The sequence below is a fragment of the Corythoichthys intestinalis genome, chromosome 10 (genome assembly GCF_030265065.1).
Source record: "Corythoichthys intestinalis isolate RoL2023-P3 chromosome 10, ASM3026506v1, whole genome shotgun sequence".
Taxonomy (NCBI): Eukaryota; Metazoa; Chordata; class Actinopteri; order Syngnathiformes; family Syngnathidae; genus Corythoichthys; species Corythoichthys intestinalis.
The window spans coordinates 44,518,883-44,541,119 of NC_080404.1; the positions used below are offsets into that span (position 1 = coordinate 44,518,883).

The window sequence follows — 22,237 nt, forward strand, 5'->3', positions numbered from 1 at the left end:
GTAGTATTAAATGGATCGAAGGCTCTTGAATGAAATTGTGGCAGACATCGGCAAATAGTGTATCACTTTTTAAATTGATTTATTCTACATCCCGATTGTGTGCATAAGAAAATATAGGCATATAGATAGAAAACATTTCCTGTCATTGTACACAGTACAATGAGACTTAAAGCTTCACCATAATGTGCACCACATAAAACAAGTACAATAAGGCTAATGCAGTATAAAAACAAAGGTTAGTGTACACATATTGGGAATAAAGTGACTTGCAGCAAGTAGTGATGTATACAGTGCCCTCCATTATTATTGGCACCCCTGGTTAAGATGTGTTTTTAGCTTCTAATATTTTTTTTTATTCAAATAATATGGGACCTTAATGGAAAAAAAAGAAAAATCCAACCTTCAATACAAGTGCATTTATTCAGTGGGGAAAAAATCTGACATAAAAAATAATTATTTGACATCAATAATGTGTGTCACAATTATTAACATCCCTGATGTCCCTGGGACCGTGTGCTTTGGTCAGATGAGACCAATATTGAGCTTTTTGGCAACGAACACGCTAAGTGGGTCTGGCGTGCCATGAAAGATGTGCCTGCTGAAAAGCACCTCATACCCACTGTGAAGTATGGGGGTGGATCAGTGATGCTGTGGGGCTGTTTCGCTTCCAAAGGCCCTGGGAACCTTGTTAGGGTGCATGGCATCATGAATGCTTTGAAATACCACGACATTTTAAATCAAAATCTGTTGCCCTCTGCCCGAAAGCTGAAGATGGGTTGTCACTGTGTCTTTCAGCAAGACAATGACCCTAAACATATGGCCAAATCGACACAGAAATGGTTCACCAGACACAAAATCAAGCTTGTGAAACATTATAGGGGAAGATAAGGTGCTGTTTTGTTGGCAAAAGGGGGTTGTACAAAGTATTAACACACGGGGTGCTAATAATTGTGACACACATTATTTGATGTCAAATAATTATTTCTTTATGTGGGATTTTTTCCCCCCACTGAATAAATGCACTTGTATTGAAGGTTGGATTTTTCTCTTTTTTTCCATTAAGGTCCCATATTATTTGAATTTAAAAAAATATATATTAGAAGCTAAAAAACACATCTTAACCAGGGGTGCCAATAATTATGGAGGGCCCTGTATAACCGAGCGCAAAAGTGCGTATATGGCAATTTACAGTACTCCTACAAGGAGGCAGATTGCTGACCTGATATTGATGTAATTGCAAATATTGCATACACCAGATTGAGACAGATGTCTGAGAAAATGTTTGTGAGATACTGTACATGTGACAATGTGGCATTAGCAGTGGAATGACTGACATTTCAGTGCAAACTGCATTTAACTGAGGGGTGCCCTAGTCCAGTCATCGAGAGCCCCTATCAAGCTTGTTTTCTGTGTCTCCCTCCTTTAACACACCTGAGTCGGATGATCAGCTCATCAGCAAGCTCTGCAGGAGCCTGATAACGATCCTGATTATTTGATTCAGGTGTGTTGGAGGAGGGAATCATGGGAAAACAAGCTGGATAGGGGATCTTGAGGGACCGGACTTGGGCACCCCTGATTTAACTCATTGGCTTCAACTGACGGCACTTAACGTCCAATCCATTTTAACTTGGAGGGGCGAATGAACAAACTGAAAAATGAGCATTCGCAGCGAGTCCTTTCACCTTAAATAAATTGAATGCCTATAGCAATGGTTCTTAGCCTTGCTAAAGGTACCAAACCCCATAAGTTTCACAGGTGCATTCAAAACCCGGCAAGCTAACATCTAAGTGAATTCCTGTTCAGATTTCTTCCAGATTTCTAATTTAAAACGTAATTGAAATGTAACTCATTTCATTTCAGTGTTCCTTTTGTTTTCATATCTACATTCTCATTTTATTGTCACATCCTTGCATAACATATTATTTTCATGACGCAAATGTGTGTGTTTCTTTTTTTTTTTTTTTTGTCTACGCAGTTCATGCTGCCTGTATGTCTGTTATACTTCCTCATATCAAGTGCGGGTCAACCTTCCACCGAGCAAACCAATTTCTCCTCCCTTGAGAGAGCTAGCAGTTGAAGGAAATGGAATAAAGCCTGTCAATTCAGGGAAAACCAGTCCAAAATCTGGTCTAAAATGCCACTTTGCCTAGATCTAGCATACAAAATAGGGCGCTTCGTTTCTTAACTTATACCGAACCCCTGAGGCTTACTCACCGAACCCCAGTTAAGAACCACTGGTAAATTTTCCATGGCAGGCAATGAGTAAAAACGATTCATGTAAAAATGATAAGTAATTTTTAACTTAAAAGGAAAGGTCAGAATTTTTTATATAAGGGTTCATCTTCAAGTTAGCAGGTGTTTGATTAGTTGATGGAGTTGTTTTCAACTAACTCAGTGCAGTTTGTTAGTCATGAGTTACTTTCAGGGCTCCAGAGTGGCTAAGCTCGTGCGAGTCAATCGTGCCTGCTAAGCATGCCAATAAAAAATGACATGCACGCATGAGAATCACCAATGACCCACGCAATCAATAGTGTTAGCTATATTTTCTGGCTAAACATACCATTGCATGCAATGTTCCCTCTAAGCTGCACGCGTGTGCAATCGCGCACTGTTTGCATATATTCCGCCCACAAGAAAATCTATTCAGCGCACGAAATAAACAGAAACGTACTGTAGCGTCAATAAGACTACTGTCAACGCCACAGTGATGTGTCAGCGCAACCCTCGTTTTGGTGCATTTGATACGGCAACGCAACACTCCTATTGGTGCGCTCTATACGGCAACGCGACAGTCCTATTCGTGCGTTCAGTACGGCAACGCGATGCTGTCATTGGTGGAGAAAAGTGAGCTTGACTCCTGTGCTGATTTACTGAAGCAACATTCTACTGTCAATCTTAGTAAGCGCTACAGTATTAATTATCTATTATAATCTATTTACACTGAAAACAAGAGAATTTAACTAGATTTAAGGAGGTGTGTTCTTATCGTCTGAACAGTTCTAATATGGGAGTTTGACATACTGTACTGCCATTGTGGCTGTTCATTATGTTTTATTTATTAACGTACCCATGCCAAAGCAGGACTCCTCCTATGTTTAAAGCAGGACTCTCACATATAACAGTCCACATCTCATAACGAGATTTTGGTCTTTTTCATTTGTTGGCCAAATCAATTAAATTAAAAGTAAAAAAAAGTTTTCTTTAAATAAGCCATGTAACTTGCTCTGATCCAAGGTTTTGAACAGGCGTGATACTGGTGTGTGGCCACAGTGTACACATCTGATGTTGCTCACCGTGGTCCGCAGTGTGCTCATGGAGCTAGTGTGTCCGCTCCGACACATGAAAAATTAGAGGGAACATTGATTGCATGTCAATAATTGTTGTATGAACAGCAACATTAGTAATCCAGCAGCTCTGCGGGGAGCATGGCGGAGTGATATCACATCGTTTTTTTTCACCGCTATATATATTTTTTTTTTGCGGGAACTAAATGGACTTTCCAGCAGACTGATCACGAGTGGCCAAAGCACTCCTCTCTAGTGGTCGCATTACGCATCATCTTTAAAAAAAAAAAAAAAAAAAAAAGTCCTACAGAATGAACGGAATTACAGCAGTTTGGTGCGACACTGTTTTGGCAGCATGGGTATTTCGAACAAAAACCTGCATTTTGAATTTATTTGACTATGTTAGATCTGTTATCATTTTTTATTGGCATGCTTAGCAGGCACCATTGACTCGCGCTAGCTTAGCCCCTCTGGAGCCCTGAAACTAACAGATAACTGACAAACTGCACGGAATTTGTTGAAATCAACTCTACCGACTAATTAAACCCCCCACTAACTCGAAGATTAAGCCTTATGTCAGATATAGCGTACAGCACGAATGCTATTTTTAGACCATGACATCGCCATCATAACGCAGAAATGGGTCATTATGGACATGCTCTCGCATGCAATCCATGTTACTTCTGCTTGTTTTCTCCGGTTCTTTCAAAAATAAACATGCCGATCAAACACTACTGCTATTGAACTTGTAGAAACGACTCTAGACATTACAACATATGAAGGATGTTTTCTTCATACGTATCACGAAACAAAAAACTCAGGAGGATAAAAATGGGAAGAATGGATCAACTTGCGCGGATGTCCAAAAGACTAGTTTAACGCCAGCAACGTGACGCCATTCACATTTCATATGCAGTAAACATTTTGTTGGAGGCCATGGTCCTACAGAGGACGAAGAGGTAAGCGATTTTGATATTCTTACTTTATTTTTTAGCGTTTGCGTTTTGCCGTGCTGCTTCTGTCTGACAATGAATGACCCGAAAGTAATTAAAATGGTGTCTGACTGCCACTGTTACCTTTTCTGTCATTAAAAAAAAAAAAAACTTTAGGAAGGGGAAAGTATAGATAGATTATAGAATTAAGATTTGTTATTAATGATAAAATTAAAAGTTTTCATTGGCTGTAACTGAATAGCATTTGCGATTGCTACACAAAAATAGCAATGCAAATTGCCCCCAAGAACAGAGCCGTAAGACAACCAGAGGTTATAATACAGTGGGACAAATAAGTATTTAGTCAACCACCAATTGTACAAGTTCTCCTACTTGAAAAGATTAGAGAGGGCTGTAATTGTCAACATGGGTAAACCTCAACCATGAGAGAGAGAAATTGGGGAAAAAAACAAATCAAACATTGTTTGATTTCTAAAGAATTTATTTGCAAATTAGAGTGGAAAATAAGCATTTGGTCACCTACAAACAAGCCAGATTTCTAGCTGTCAAAGAGGTCTAACTTCTAACGAGGTCTAACGAGGCTCCACTCGTTACCTGTATTAATGGCACTTGTTTTAACTCATTATTGGTATTAAAAACACCTGTCCACAAAGTCAGTCAGTCACACTCCAAACTCCACTATGGCCAAGACCAAAGGGCTGTCGAAGGAAACCAGAGACAAAATTGTAGACCTGCACCAGGCTGGGAAGACTGAATCTGCAATGGGTAAAACGCTTTGTGTAACGAAATGAATTGTGAGAGCAATTATTACAAAATGGAAGACATACAAGACAACTGATAATCTCCCTCGATCTGGGGCTCCATGCAAGATCTCACCCCGTGGCGTCAAAATGATAACAAGAACGGTGAGCAAAAATCCCAGAACCACACGGGGGGACCTAGTAAAGGACCTACAGAGAGCTGGAACCATAGTAGCAAAGGCTACTATCAGTAACACAATGCGCCGCCAGGGACTCAAATCCTGCACTGCCAGACGTGTCCCCCCTGCTGAAGCCAGTACACGTCCATGCCCATCCGCAGTTCACTAGAGAGCATTTGGCTGATCCAGAAGAGGACTGGGAGAATGTGTTATGGTCAGATGAAACCAAAATAGAACTTTTTGGTAGAAACACAGGTTCTCGTGTTTGGAGGAGAAAGAATACTGAATTGCATCCGAAGAACACCATACCCAATGTGAAGCATGGGGGTGGAAACATCATTCTTTGTGGCTGTTTTTCTGCAAAGGGACCAGGACAACTAATCTGTGTAAAGGAAAGAATGAAGCCATGTATCGAGAGATTTTTATTGAAAATCCCCTTACATCAGCAAGGGGATTGAAGATGAGACGTGGCTGTGTCTTTCAGCATGACAATGATCCCAAACACACAGCCAGGGCAACAAAGGAGTGGCTTCGTCAGAAGCATTTCAAGGTCCTGGAGTGGCCTATCCAGTCTCCAGATCTCGACCCCATAGAAAATCTGTGGAGGGAGTTGAAAGTCCATGTTGCCCAACGACAGCCCCAAAACATCACTGCTCTAGAGGAGATCTGCATGGAGGAGTGGGCCAAAATACCAGCAACAGTGTGTGAAAAGCTAGTAAAGAGTTACAGAAAACGTTTGGATCCGTTATTGCCAACAAAGGGTTCATAACAAAGTATTGAGATGATCTTTTGGTATTGACCAAATACTTATTTTCCACCATGATTTGCAAATAAATTCTTTAAAACTCAAACAATGTGATTTTCTGGGTTTTTTTTTTTTTTTTTTTTTTTTTTCCACATTCTGTCTCTCATGGTTGAGGTTTACCCATGTTGACAATTACAGGCCTTGCTAATATTTTCAAGTGGGACAACTTGCACAATTAGTGGTTGACTAAATACTTATTTGCCCCACTGTATATAAGAAAGACACATGGTGGTAAAGGATAGATTGTTGAAACAGGAGAATGTCATTGTCAGTGGCGTAAGGCAATGCACACAAGAAAAAGGTGTTGATATAACTCTAACTCTGGATCAGGTCGGGTCTTTTTCCTGTCTTTTTCAGCCCTTGACACTCAAGCCATCTCTTTAACTGAACATTCCACAGCTTTACCAGTGAATTTGGCACCAGGGACATCATTGTTGGACAGAACTGGTAGGTTTAGCTCAGTATACATCTCGTTCGTACAATATTTCCATGCATTTACTATTAGGGACAAATGGGAGGTTGACCCGCCTAGCAACAATTGCTGACGTCATGAATATTAATGAGCAAAAGTGACGTATTGCTTGTGGTACGCCATTCGGAGCTTCCCCTTTAAGCTTGTAAATTCAATCTCTTCAATGAATGACACCACTTGAGTGCAAATTCGAGATTTGCACTTGTTTTTTTGTTGGTTTTTTTTTTTTTTTAGCTTACCTAACATAACACTTTTTCCCCTTACTTTACTCTTAGTGAGGAGGAAAACACAGTATTTAATGAAATAGTAGCCATGCCTAAGAATATCTGTATATCTAACATGAGCTGTTCTACATAGACATGATCCCATTTCCCCCCCATCTGTATTGGAGAAGCTGCAGCTCAAACCAAACTTAAACTTTTTTCGTATGTAAGATCTTTGGAGTGACTCACTAGCTCCTGATTGGTCCTTTCCTGCGGGGATTTCCGCCCGGGTACTTCCTCCTCCGACTACACTATTCTGGTCCTCTGCTCTGTCACTCATTCTCAGTCAGAATCCTGTGACAAGTCAGCAGTGTGTTTGCATGTACATCATGGATGGTGAGTAGCACTCCCCTTTTATTTATTTAACTACTCTAAATGGACACTAAAAGATGTAAGAAAAGAAAATTGTATTAGTACTCTAGTAATATATGTATGTAGTTACTGCAATATAAATGCCTCCACAATAGCAACGTGACAGTATTAAACATCTCTAAAATGAAGTTTGTTTTACTTATTTTTATCCAAATGGTTGAACTTTTATTTTGCAATGTGTCAGGGAATTGCTGAAGTTGCTTATTTTGCAACAGAGCCAAACTAACAAGACTTCAATATTTATTCTTTTTGGCATGATATTTTTTCATTCTTGTATGCTTTTGTTTGTTTGTTTTTTTCTTCCAGTTCTTTTGCCATCCATGCTAGAGGACGACCCACACCTGAGTAAGTACAATTCAAGAGTCAAAGAACCACACACACATATCAATCCATCACCAAATGCATAGCAGTAGACTTTCACTTCCCTATTTTTTTTCTCTGAGGCTAAGGAACAAGCTGTGTTTGTTTTTGGTACACTGCTGCATTTATGGGTTTGTGGGACTCAAATCCTTCAGCTCAGGATTGACATTATCACCGAATCTGTGATGTGAGCATCACATTTTTCACATTTTGCAAACGGTACACCTTATAGTTAGGACAGAAATGCGACAGGGCTTGTTTTATGATGACAGCCTTGGTTTATGTGTGTAAGAGAGGGCGTCTCAATCTGGAGAACTTGTCAACTCGAATTTCTGTCCACATCACATTAAACTTCCTGGTTCACTTCTAGTTCCTCTCTTACAGGCCCTGTTGGGCAAAGTTGTTTTATTGGTTTAATGGTGCACAAACTAAGAGTGCATTGGCATTCAATTCGTATATAGATCAACATCACATTGTTGTCATGCACTTTTCAGCTTTTGATTCAAAACGGAGAATCATACCACAATGATAACACTCACTTATTCTAATAAGGACATCTGCACACATACTTACAATAACTTGAGCCTTTTGACCAACCTACAGCACACATGACGTCACTGTACCTGGCCCTGCCAAGTGAAGGCACATACTGTATCTCACATGCACATACTGTAGACTATTATAGTGCGGTGCAATATGAATCTCACAATAAATTGTGGCTTTTTGTAAGATTAAAATGACTGAAGGCGTCTTTTTTAATTGACATTAACCTGACCTGCCGCCAATGTTAAATGTATCAAGTAATGCTAAAACCTAAAACTATCCAGCGTAAACAGAAATAGTGCTGCAACGATTAATCGATCAGCTCAAGTATTTGATTAGAAAAAAAAATGTTCAAATTCAATTTTGCTGCTTCAAGTATTCGTTTAATTAAAGTGGCGTTGTAATGGCTTGTTTTGAAAGTGTTTGCACTTAGTTTTATTAATTTGGGTGGATACACTACCCTCTAGTCTGCCTAATTTCACATGGCTGAATCCAGCTGCTCCCTGTTAAGACTAACATAAGTTTTTGTTTGAGCTAATGTTTTTTTTCATGCATTCGTAATTTAGTTTAAAGGTATATTTAGCCATTTTTTGTGGGAATATGAGTTTGAACTATTAAGAGCATTGTAGAAAAAATAAATAAATAAATAAATTGGCATTTTATAGCATTTAAGCTAGCAGACTTGTTATGTAAGTTAGCCAATTGTTCTTTTGTTGAACATAGATCCTCAATTATTATTATTATTATTATATACATTATTATAGCAGCACAGCATATGTATTGCAGCATATGTATTTTTGCTCAAATGTAAAGTTATCTTATTTACTAATATTTGTAGTTTTGACTTTTAAGAGTGCTGTATATGAAATTAATCAATATTGATATTGGAACGAATAGTGCTCTGTGTGTCTCATTATACGTATTGCTATTTTTAATTGTCTTGTATGCATTACTAACGTAAGGTAAGCATGAGTGGAGATAAAGACATCTTGAGCGTAGGCGGAGTTTAACTTTTATGGCAGGGGGGCAAAACATGTTGATGACCCATAAAACGCAGCGTCAGCAATAAAACTAACTTACACGATAAATGCTCGGTTAGTAGCTTAGCCCATGCTTATAAGTACAGGCATCCCAGCTGCGTGTGGGGGTGTGTGAGTGCACGCGTTTTTGTGTCTTACCTAGTGGAGAGAAAGAATATAGTATGCCCGGTGGTGGCTCTGTTGTACTATTAACATCTTTTGTGGGGGAAATTGAAACCGCTAACCATTTTGGCGTTGCTCTCCGGTGTTTCATGGTCCACATCTTCAATCCTTGGTTCTTCCTCATTAGTTGTTGTCGCATTTGAAAGCTTAGGTTGGAAAAAATTACGTATATCCCATCTTGCGTCTTCTGTTCTTAGGTGATTTTGGCTAAGCAAATGACCGTCTAAGGCAGAGGTTGCGCTAGACATTTTCGTTGTCTGTCATTTTGACTGACAGGGTCATAAAAATCCGGTCATAGTCTATTTTTACCCGTCACTTAAATTTTTAAAATGATAATGATGACATATTCAATAGTATTTAGTATTCATTCATTTTTAATTAATATTGTAACGCTTGCTTGGCGGCGAAAAATTAGACACGGAAGTCGTGGTATTTTTCTCCCTTTTTACTCTGCTTACCGCCAACAACTCCGCCCCCAAAGAAAAAGAGGCAACGATATAGACCCCAATCACCAACGTCACACAATGATCTTAATTGTGGTTGTCAGCCCAAAATCTTCTAAATATATATTAAATGCATCTTACCAGATATAAAAAGACTACTACTTAGTCTGTGGTGATCGTTTGGTGCCCAGATTTCTTGTCGAATTACAGCAGTCCATCTCGCTCTCATCTTCAGGTCTCTCAGAATACGGTAGAACTTCAAGTCTCTCCGTCTATCTTCTCTGTTACAGCAACCAACCGCCACACACGCCTTCACCATTTTGATTATTAATATTAACGAGCAGAAAAACACGCCGTAATAGGAGGCATGTACGTAGCGGTAATGTGTAAACATGACGAGCTGACACACAATATTGCGGCTCCGGTCAGGGGGGCGGAGTTGTGACGTCATGTGATTGGGGTCTATACACAGGCGCCAATCTTGTCCATCAATTGGATGACGCGCTGGCACACCGGGTGCACCAATAAGAACCTCGCGTTGATGTGTCAATCACGGTGCCGCCGCCAGACCCCGGTGACGCTACAATATTCTGACAGAAGAGCCAACGGCGTCATGCATTAAGAGAGACAATAGCTAATTAATATGCTAACTCGCCACCCTGTGGTCTGGGGTGTGAATTGCAACCTGTCAAAATGACGGACGGACGGACGGACGGAGTTTTTTCCGTCACCGTTTTAAAAAACCGGTCAACGACGGAAAATATCCGGTTAACGCGACCCCTGGTCTAAGGTGCTAGTCACATGATCGGTTCGACAAATAATTTTGACCCATTGTAAAAAAATAAAAAATTGGGGTTCATTTCATTCATTTTTATTGTTTGTTTTATTGCTTTACATATTTATAGACAACATTTTACCGGCAAAGCCTTAATTTTAAATTCATATATAGGAAAGTCAATTACATGCAATGACACTTTTTGGCCACGGGAGGGAATATGCCTCCCCGGCCCCCCGTTAATCTCCGTGTATGATCTTGAGGCAAATTGGTGGTGCTACTATGGCATAGTGAATCGCATCAATGAAGCAAGTCAGCACAAATTGTGCAGGTATATTTATAGCAATGCTGTCAATAGACACGTGAAATGTCGATAGAAAGTTCTGTTCTATCGTTTTAGTGATACAAATGGTCATAAAATGCAGTACAACTACAAACTTAACTCTATTAAATTATTTAGAGACACAATATGAAGTGTCCTGAGACTGTGCAGTTGCAATATAGTGCTTACGTTACAGCGAAATAAAAATAATTTAAAAAGAAAAAAAAAAAAAAACTGTACATAGCACAGTACTTAGAGTGCATATTTACATACATATTTACAGAAATCATGTCAAGGTGGCAAGAATTGACAAGCTTTTCCTAGCCCGCAACTTGTGAAACGTGACAGAAAGCTTTTTTTTGAGCAACTATAGTTATTTTAAGAGGTTTCATTTCATGTCACAACAAGCCGCAACTTTAGAGTGTTACCGGGAGCTATTAACAGAATGTAGTTCTGTTTTTTTTGTTTTGTTTTTTGCTTTTTAAATCATTTTAATTTTATTAACTCTTAATACTGACGGTGAATACTGATGGCTCTTTTCATCCTTCTGTTGTGACATTAAATGATTTTATCACTAGTAGATGGCCAACCCATTTGCAGTGGGAGGTCAGGCAGCGAAATTCATATTGGTTCATTCGCTGCTAACCCTCCCATTTTAAATAGATAGGACATCTATCAATGTATGTAACATTTTGTTTTTTTATTCATTCATTAAAAGAATATATATTTAAGTAATTGTGTCCTGGCGTCCACATATGTGGACAACAGGTCTTTACGTTATTATTTTTTTATATTTTTTAATGTAGAAAATAGTCACCTGCCCTAGAAAGGGTTAAAGTACAAGATTATTGTTCAGTGTTCGACACCTTGTTGCATTCGTTAAAAACAAATTGTTTTCCCCACTTGTACGTTCACTAATTATTTGTCCCATATTCCCTCTCTAGTGGCTGAGCCGGCGATCCGGATCTTTGAGCAGCCCAGACCGAGAGGAATGCGCTTCCGTTACAAGTGTGAGGGTCGCTCGGCTGGTAGCATCCCTGGCGAGAATAGCACGGACAGCAACAGGACCTACCCCAGTCTGCAGGTGATGACTGAGTTCATACAGTGTAAGGTACCATAGACTTCATAATGATATTGACGGGACACGGAGCGCGGGGCTGATTAATAGGGGGCCTGCATTGTTGGCGTGGCCGTCAAAGCTGACTGAGTGGAATCACAAAGAGCTTTTTTCGTTGAAAATTCTTGTGAATAAATGCTTAAATCCCTGAATTCCTTATAGATATGGACGCAAAACAGTCTCGATTCATGGTTAAAAGCAAAAAAACAAAAAAAAACTGTGCAATTAGCATTTATTTTACGTTAATATGTGGAAGTACGATGCTAGTCCGTCAGTCAATGTGGCGACCGCCATATGCAAACAGAGCTTTTCCGGTGAAAATTCTTGTGATTTAATGCTTAAATCCTTGAATTCTTTGTAGATACGGATGTAAAACAGTCTCGATTCTTGGTTAAAAGCAAAAAAAAAAATCGTGCAGTTAGCATTTATTTTACGTAAATATGTCGAAGTACGATGCTAGTCTGTCAGTCAATGTGGTGGCTGCCATATGTAAACAGAGGTTTTCCAGTAAAAATTATTGTGAATAAATGCTTAAATCTCTGAATTCTTTATAGATATGGACGTAAAACAGTCTCGATTCTTGGTTAAAAGCAAAAAAATCGCGCAGTTAGCATTTATTTTACGTAAATATGTCGAAGTACGATGCTAGTCTGTTAGACGATGTGGCGGCAGCCTTACAACAAAGAGCTTTTTACGCTGAAAAGTCTTGTGAAAAAATGAAAAATATAATCATTACCTTGAATCCTCAAGCGGTACAGCTTTCATACTTTTTCAACATAAATCGGGCGTTAGATCGTTGCATGTGTCGCTGCGACCAGCTGCAAATAACTGAAGCGGATTGTGGGATGGCCTGTTACTTGAAGGCGTGGCGCAGTGAAGGTCGAATCTGACCCGTCAATATCATTATGAAGTCTATGAATGAACTACCAAATGAATTAGAGTGACTCCGCTCTTAATGCCATCAACTTTTCCAACCATTCTCTCTTCTCTCTCATCAGATTCTGAATTACTGCGGCAAAGGCAGAGTGTGTGTTTATTTGGTGACCAAGAATGAGCCTTACAGGCCACATCCTCATGATCTGGTTGGCAAAGACTGCAAAGACGGCTACTACGAGGCTGAGTTTGGACCCGATCGCAAAGTTATCGCGTAAGCTACTGGAACAACCAATCGGTTTATCACTGGCAGATGTCCCACTTTAAATGGATGGGACGTGTTGCGCCCTCAATGGCAGCCAATGAGTTAGTTAGTCAAGCTTCACAAATAAACAAAAAGAATACACACAAAGACCAAAAAAAAACGAGCCTGGCATCATGGGAATTCCCCAAGTGACATCACTGATATAGTCTGAACGTGTGGTAGAAAGGGAAAACCGAGCTGGTGCGTGTACTCAAGCATGTGTGAATGAGTCAGAATATGATGGTGTGTCTAATTTGCAATTCTCTTATTGACATCGCAGTAGTAAACATTCACATACAGAGGAATGCAATTATCTTAGATGTTGTTTCTTTTGTCATTTTGATATACAGTTGGAGAGATATTGTCAGCATTACATAAAGAAGAGCCATAAAATTATCTATTTTCACTGTTTGAGGTGCTGTTACATCACTGGAGCCCCTTCAAGCCTCCCAGACAGACTCATGTTACCATGGCACATTAGGTTTAGGCTGAAGTAATTGTTTGGCATTTGTGGAAGTCTGTACTTTACCAACATAGTGTGATTTTCATGAAAAAAAAAAAACAACAACAGATCTAACTAGCCTTGCAAGCAGGACTGAACGGGCCCTCGCAGTTTGGCGCAACTCGGACGTCACGCAAAGTGGGACGGCATGCAGGTCGGGGTGGTGGCAGGTCCTCCCCCTCTAATAATTCTAACGAGAACCTAAAATGCATGAAACTGGGCTCAATCCAAAATGGCCGATTTCCTGTTGGGTTTGGAATATGGATGCAAGAGACTTTTTGGAGCAGTTTTGGACAAGGTATTGACTCCCTGAATTTCATGGCTCAATTTGAAAAAACATAATAGGAGAGGCCTTTTTGAAAAATTATTTCTGTGGCCACCAGTTGGCGCTGTAGGTTTGATGCAAATGACCCCTACAGGACCCTTCAGGTCATGACTCTGAACAGACACGGGAGTTTGGCGCAGATATGTTGTATATCTGCCAAATTATGACTTTTCAAAATTTGTGGTAAGACAAAATGACTTCGGTCTTTTCACTTTCCTGTTTGGCCTTCCACTTCAACGAAACTCAATATTTTTCATCAGTTACCTGAACACATGTCTTAAGGCTCCCTGATGCAGGTTAGAGGACAATTGATTTTTTTCTCTTGGAGGAGGAGACTGTCTAGTAAAAAAAAAGGGTGTTTCCTGTTCCCAGCACGGGTGGCCAGGCCTAATGGGTAATATTTCAATGTAGTCGTGTATAGGCTGAGATACCTCTCATACATACCAGGGATGAAAAAGACTGCACCTTGTATGAGAGAGTTAATAGTCATGTACTGATTTTGGTGTGTTGCTAAAGAAAACGCCCAGATTTGGTACCCTGCCCAGGTCAGTCCCGTGAAGGAAAACTCACAATTTTTATAACTTAAGATTTCTCCTATGTCTCTATATGTCTCCTGAACAGTCTGACCAATTTTGAAGATGATCAAACTAACTTCCTAGGCGACAAGGTCTCAAATATGCACCCTGCAAATCAATAAAAAAAATTCACATTCGATCCAAAATACCTTATTTCCCATTGGGTTTTGAATATGGGTGCAAGAGACTTTTTGGAGCGGTTTTGCACAACGTATCGACTCCCCAAATTTCATCGCTCTGCGTTGAAAAAAACCTAATAGGAGAGACCTTTTTGAAAATTTCAAGGGGGCGCTACTGTCAAATTTTTTCGCATTGTAGCAAAATTATCGAAACTTACAAAAAGCTGAATGTATGTGCACATTTTCGTGAGTTTTTGAGCATGTTCGAGCCTTCAAATTGGCCATTTTGAGACAAAATGCCGTGGGTCTTTTCACTTTCCTATTTGGGCACTGCCACATCAACGAAAACTCAATATTATTCATCAGATACCTGAACACATATCTTAAGGCTCCCCTGATATAAATTTCATCGCTCTACGTTGAAAAAACCTAATAGGAGAGACCTTTTTGAAAATTTCAAGGGGGTGCCACTGAGCCACTTTGTCAGAATTTTTCGCATTGTAGCAAAATTATCTAAACTTACACAAAGCCGAATGTATCTGCTAGTTTTGGTGAGTTTTCGAGCATGTTCAAGCCTTCAAATTGGCCATCTTCAGACAAAATGCCGAGGGTCTTTTCACTTTCCTGTTTGGGCGCTGCCACATAAACGAAAACTCAATATTATTCATCAGATACCTGAACACATATCTTAAGGCTCCCCTGATATAGGTTTGAGTTCAATTGTTTTTTTTCATGAAGAGGAGGAGGAGCCTTTTCTCATAAAAAAAGGGCGTTTCCTGTTCTTACTAGGGGGCGCCAGGCCTAATGGGTAATATTTCAATGCAGTCGTGTTCAGGCTCAAATACCTCACACGCATGCCAGATATGAGAAAGATTGCACCTTGTATCAGGAAGTTATTGGCCATTTTGAGACAAAATGCTGAGGGTCTTTTTACTTTTCTGTTTGGACTTCGCCGCTTCAACGAAAACTCTATAGTTTTCATAATGATGGCCTAGAGGGGTATTTTTTTGGGGGGGGGGCTTAGAGTACATATGTGTTTTTATTTGTACTGATACAGTGTGTTATGATTCCCCTAGTTTTCAGAATCTGGGTATTCGGTGTGTGAAGAAGCGGGAGGTCAAAGAGGCCATTTTACAAAGGATTAGCAGAGGAATCAACCCCTTCAATGGTGAGTCATTCAATATTTTCATTTGAGTAATTGTTTTTATTTGAGGAAATGTAAATTATCTTCAATAAGAGAGTCATGTGAATATTACTACTGATTCCAATTGTATTGTTTATGTATTGTTTGTTTGGTGTCTCGTCTTATTTATTCAATTAGGAATGATGATATAGCTTTGAGACCTTAAAACTATGAGGAAGAAAAGCAAACTACACTAGTGCACAATGTGTAAAACTTTGGTATTACAAGTACCATATTCAAAGAACTCAGACTCGTGATTTTTGTCTTAATACTAACCACAGCATGACCAAGCAAACTAAAAATGGCGCTTTCCTTAGAACATTAGCATGAATGCTGTGAAATGTCGCAGGAACAGAGCAGAAATAAACTGAGTTATGTAATGCTGTGTGAGGCATCACAATACCCTAGTAGTATGGTACCTTTACTTATGGAAGTGATTGGTTCTGGAAGTAGTTTATTAACTTGAGAATTCTTTAAGTAGGGATGCGTTTTCCATGTAAATGCCCTAATCCAAGCCGTTCCGTTCCAAGCTCCCCTAAATTCAGACATAAATTTTTTATAATGCATAAAAGCTCATCAAAACATGTGACAAACACACATTATAATTAGATTGGACAATAAACATAAAATCTGAGTTGTGCATAATGTAAAAAACGAAGAATAGAGCAAAGAATAAAAGCTAATAAACATATGTAAAGCTGTCGGAACACGAGGGGCGAATAAAGAGGTCTCTTAGCCAACTGGATGCCAGGAATGCTTGACCATAAGCTAGGCAATAGCCAACGGCAGAGCAGCTATAAGTATGTTACGTTCAATAAATTCTGGGAGGGGCGAGTACCAGCCATAGTGTATTTTTGCCTCTCTTATTTTGAAATGTATTTCTTAACAAGAGGTAATATTTTCCCATTCAGGCATATCTTAACCTGAAAATTCTGTATGTAGAGACGTTCTTAAGTAGAGGTACCACTGTACATGGACATCATATTTTGGGTCATTTAGGCCACAATATTACCATTGGGTATAAAAAAAAAAATCTTCTTAGTTCATTTTTATATTGAAATTTCTGTATGTGGAGACGTTCTTAAATAGATGTACCACTGGATTGTGACAACACTACATTGAAAGTAGCATTTCACTGATACCATTTTTTGGCTCCAGATACCGATTCCAAAACCTGGCAGTGTGATATTGGCCGATGCCAATACTGTACCGATACCACGTTTTTTAAAAAGTATATATGGCAGAAAACACCCAGGTGACTTGAAATTCCGCTCTGAGAGCCTCAATTTGGCCAACTTTCAAAAGCTGGAAAGCTTAAAATCTCAATTTTCAGGGGGAAGAAAATTTTTGAACAGGACAGCATTTAAAAAAAAAAAAAAAAAAAAAAAGTAATTAAACAAGGGTCATGGTGCAGAAATCGCAGACATCAAGGAGTGGTCGAGATGTTCTTTTTAGGGCTGTCAAAATTATCGCGTTAACAGGCGGTAATTAATTTTTTAGATGAATCACGTTAAAATATTTGACGCAATTAACGCACATGCCCCGCTCAAACAGATTAAAATGACAGCACAGTGCAATGCCAACTTGTTACTTGTGTTTTTTGGAGTTTTGTCGCCCTCTGCTGGTGTTTGGGTTCGACTGATATTATGGGCTTAAGCACCCATGAGCATCGTGTAATTATTGGCATCAACAATGGCTGGCTACTAGTTTATTTTTTGATTGAAAATTTTACAAATTTCATTTAAACGAAAACATTAAGAGGGGTTTTAATATAAAATTTCTATAACTTGTACTAACATTTATCTTTTAAGAACTACAAGTCTTTCTTTCCATGGATCGCTTTAACAGAATGTTAATAATGTTAATGCCATCTTGTTGATTTATTGTTATAATAAAGAAATACAGTACTTATGTACTGTATGTTGAATGTATATATCCATCTTGTCTTATCTTTCCATTCCAACAACAATTTACAAAAAAATATGGCATATTTTATAGATGGTTTGAATTGCGATTAATTACGATTAATTAATTTTTAAGCTGTAATCAACTTGATTACAATTTTTAAACGTTTGACAGCCCTAATATTTACCCCTTTTCAACTTTTTCAAGTTTTTTTGTTTGGATCTATTATTTATCATCCAACATATCGGAGAAAATGCAACAGTAACGAAAAAAAAATACAATTAAGTGATAGTTTTTTCATTGTGACGTAATTTGTTTAAAATATGCGAGTGAATAATTTTTTAAAGCCTTTTTTTTTTAAAAATGAAATACACATCAATTAATGATTCTAAGCTAAAAATGGCAGACATTTTGAATAATAAATATAATTAATTACCTTCGTATTATGGCTGGGTTAAAACAAAAGCGGTTGCTCGACGTCTGTAAACGGAGGTTTTCAGGGTAAAACAGACATATGAAAAATAGTTTGGGGGCTTAATGCGCCATGTATCTGCTATGGCAGCATTAAGACATATTGTTCTATCAAGCACAACATTTGTTTTGGCTTAAAATACAGCAGTTTCTTTTAAAGAGGAGTGCAAGAGCAGAAACTGCCTTTTCAGTCTTCTCTGTGTTTTCCGCCATCTACATTTTTTTCCTTTTAATACTAAATTGCTGCATACTCACTTGAATGTAAAGTAATTGCTAATCATGCCTGAGTCAAACACTGCATCATCTGTCATTGACGGCACTGGACATCGAATCCATTTGAAGTGGGAGGGTGGCAGCGAATGACCATTCATTTATGTAGAAGCATGAAATTATCTTTAATCACCCCTACCAAAATGGCCCCAATGCAGCCATGTTAGTAGGGGTAACATTCCCAAAGTCAATGCATTGACATTAAAATTAATTCATAACTACCTTTCACACCCGATTTTTAAAAGATTATTTCATCAATGTCGATGCAGCAGCTGGCTACTCAGTGGCTGCCTTTAAAGGCGCTCGATGTCCAATCATTTGGAGGGGGAGGGATGGCAATGAATGCACAAACTCATTATTAACATCCCTTGAGAACAGTTATTTTTTTGTTGATTAAGCTAAAGTACAATAATAAGAAGAACCGTGAAACATTAGCATTTCGTCCTACAGAAAAAAACAATAATTGGGGACATACTGTAGTGAGGTTTACGGTTCAAATATTTGTGAGGTCCTGGTTTCAATTCATGGCTCCGACCTTTCTGTGTGGTGCACGTTAAATGTTCGCAATTGAAGTCGAGTGTGAATGATTCTTTTTGTTGATACACATCTTACGGTAGACTGACAAAGTCAGCTGAGGTTAGCCTCAAGTGCCGTTACTGAGGACAAGCTCTGTAGAAAATGAATGGAAAAGTACAAACCCGCAATCCTTTGTGCTTTTATGTTGTCGCTAAGGCATAATACAGATAAAAGAAGCAAAACGGGCAGTATAACTATAGTTAATGCATCACAGCTAAGAGTGTAATGGTATTTGTATTCGTCTCGTCACGGTTCCATGCACGCAGTCAGACGGCGAATATGTTATATGTTGAATATTTGTTCTTTTTATTACCGTAATTTATTTTTCCAGATGTATCATAATCTGTTCAAAGCAGAGGTGGGTAGACTAGCCTAAAACTTTACTCAAGTAAGAGTAGGCTTGCTTCAAATAATATTTCTCCAGAATAAGGAAAATTAGTCATCCAAAAATGTACTCAAGTACAAGAAAATAAGTATTTGGTGAAAAGAATACTCAAGTAATGAGTAACATTGTGAGTAACTGCTTATAATGTTTGATTTTTTTATAAGCAGTGTTTTTTTTATCTGTATGAACTGTTATTATTATACTTTGAAGAAGACGACTACAACCTACTACATAACAACATTAAGCCAGAGAAATATAAACAAAAAAAATCATTAAATTCAAGCGAGAGAAATAAAATACAGAAATGAAGCCTCATTCGTCCAAAGAGCATGAGTGCCCTCTAGTGGGGAAAACCTAATTCCTCTTATGAAACTAAAAGGATCATATCTCCAATTTTCCGTGGTCAATCGGAGCCAAATAGGGCGGCCGTGGCGCAGTTAGTAGCTAGAGTTGTTCTGGGACCGAAGGGTCAGCGGTTCGATTTCCGGCTACGACTACCCACTGTCGAAGTGCCCTTGGGCAAGGCACTGAACCCTAATTTGTCCCCAATGGGTGGCAGCGTCTTGCATGGCAACAGCACCATTGGTGTGTGAATGTGTGCGTGAAAGGGTAAATGTGTGCTAATGTAAAGCGCTTTGGGCATGGTAACCATGTAGGTAAATGCGCAATATAAGTACTCTCCATTTACCATTTTAACATTTAACAAATTAAAATTGGGAGAGAGGCTAAAAGCCGTGCTTTCGAGTCATGTTGACGGCAGCGCTCTATGCCTAATACTTTTTTTTTTTTTTTTACGGTGCTTTAAAGACGCCACATGATTGAACAGGCCGGCATGATGAAAAACTGAAAGCTTGAGTCCAATTGGTGTAATGGAGTCACGTGATTGTTGTTGCGACGTCTCATTGGTGGAACTGGTAGCGCCACTGTTCGAGTCTTTGGGGAAGAAAAAAAAGTATAATCTAATTTGTAGAATAAAGAGGATTTTCCTCTTTATTCTACAAATTAGATTATACTTTTTTTGTACTGACTAGTGTAGCCCAAAGTAGCGGAGTAAGAGTAAGTAACCTTTCTTCTTCACAAATCTAAGTAAGTACAGTGGTACCCTGACATACGATCGCTTCGCCACATGATGTTTTCGACATCCGATGTAAAATTTGACTCCCCATTTCTTTATACACTTCCGACGACATGCTCGAAATACGACGATTTATGACAGCGCCACAGTTTCTTTGTTTTTCCGCAAGACGAACGCACGGCGGATTTTCTTCTGAGAGAAATCAACATAGGTTCCAAGAATGTTAGTGCAGGTGGGGAAAAAGGTGAGGCTTCCCTTTGAAATGAAGCTGGAAATTATATAAAAATATGAGTGTGTTGTGCCATCCGCGGACTGGCTCGACAAGATGGTCTGGTATGGTATATGTCTACGATCTTGACGGTCCTCCTCCAACCTCCGTTCTCCAGTCTTTATAAGTTACGGTGACAATTATTATTGTGGTAACATAGCTAAAAAGCCGCCAGCATCGTCGGGTTTTTAATGATTTATTTCACAACTTGTGCAACACAACATACCTAGTGTCCGCCGCAGCTGAAAAAAGTGAAAGTAAAATGTCCTCTCTTAGTCTGTCCAGTCAGCCACACAGTGCGTTCAGGTACACCACGCAAAAAACATCCGCCACATTAGAACCCTATTCGTTACATTATTACAGGAATTACTATTATTTTGATTTTTATTCATAATGTACAGTGGGGCAAATAAGTATTTAGTCAACCACCAATTGTGCAAGTTCTCTGACTTGAAAAGATTAGAGAGGCCTGTAATTGTCAACATGGGTAAACCTCAACCTTGAGAGACAGAATGTGGAAAAAAAAACAGAAAATCACATTGTTTGATTTTTAAAGAATTTATTTGCAAATCATGGTGGAAAATAAGTATTTGGTCAATACCACAAGTTAATCTCAATACTTTGTTATGTACCCTTTGTTGGCAATAGCTGAGGCCAAACGTTTTTTGTAACTCTTCACTCTTCGCTTGGTGTAAAGAAATCAACTGTGGGAGCAATTATTAGAAAACGGAAGACATACAAGACCACTGATAACGGAAGACATACAAGACCACTGATAATCTCCCTCGATCTGGGGCTCCATGCAAGATCTCACCCCGTGGCGTCAAAATGATAACAAGAACGGTGAGCAAAAATCCCAGAACCACACGGGGGGACCTAGTGAATGACCTACAGAGAGCTGGGACCACAGTAACAAAGGCTACTATCAGTAACACAATGCGCCGCCAGGGACTCAAATCCTGCACTGCCAGACGTGTCCCCCTGCTGAAGCCAGTACACGTCCAGGCCCGTCTGCGGTTCGCTAGAGAGTATTTGGATGATCCAGAAGAGGACTGGGAGAATGTGTTATGGTCAGATGAAACAAAAATAGAACTTTGTGGTAGAAGCACAGGTTCTCGTGTTTGGAGGAGAAAGAATACTGAATTGCACAAGAACATCATACCCACTGTGAAGTATGGGGGTGGAAACATCATGCTTTAGGGCTGTTTTTCTGCAAGGACCAGGACGACTGATCTGTGTAAAGGAAAGAATGAATGGGGCCATGTATCGAGAGATTTTGAGTGAAAATCTCCTTCCATCAGCAAGGGCATTGAATATGCGACATGGCTAGGTCTTTCAACATGACAATGATCCCAAACACACAGCCAGGGCAAGAAAGGAGTGGCTTCGTAAGAAGCATTTCAAGGTCCTGGAGTTACCTAGCCAGTCTTCAGATCTCAACCCCATAGAAAATCTGTGGAGGGAGTTGAAAGTCCGTGTTGCCCAACGACAGCCCCAAAACATCACTGCTCTAGAGGAGATCTGCATGGAGGAATGGGCCAAAATACCAGCAACATTGTGTGAAAAGCTTGTGAAG

At 39.2% G+C, this 22,237-nt stretch overlaps 1 protein-coding gene across 1 annotated transcript in view; it reads left to right on the top strand.

Moving 5' to 3' along the window:
* The first annotated feature begins 6,991 nt into the window (after positions 1-6,991).
* rel (v-rel avian reticuloendotheliosis viral oncogene homolog) overlaps positions 6,992-22,237 on the top strand; it is a 51,299-nt gene continuing 36,053 nt past the window's right edge. The window contains exons 1-5 of the mRNA XM_057848982.1: positions 6,992-7,032; positions 7,375-7,413; positions 11,658-11,797; positions 12,829-12,977; positions 15,605-15,696. Of these exons, the coding sequence (XP_057704965.1) occupies positions 7,017-7,032; positions 7,375-7,413; positions 11,658-11,797; positions 12,829-12,977; positions 15,605-15,696 (436 nt within the window). The 5' untranslated portion in view covers positions 6,992-7,016. The remainder of the gene's footprint in view (positions 7,033-7,374; positions 7,414-11,657; positions 11,798-12,828; positions 12,978-15,604; positions 15,697-22,237) is intronic.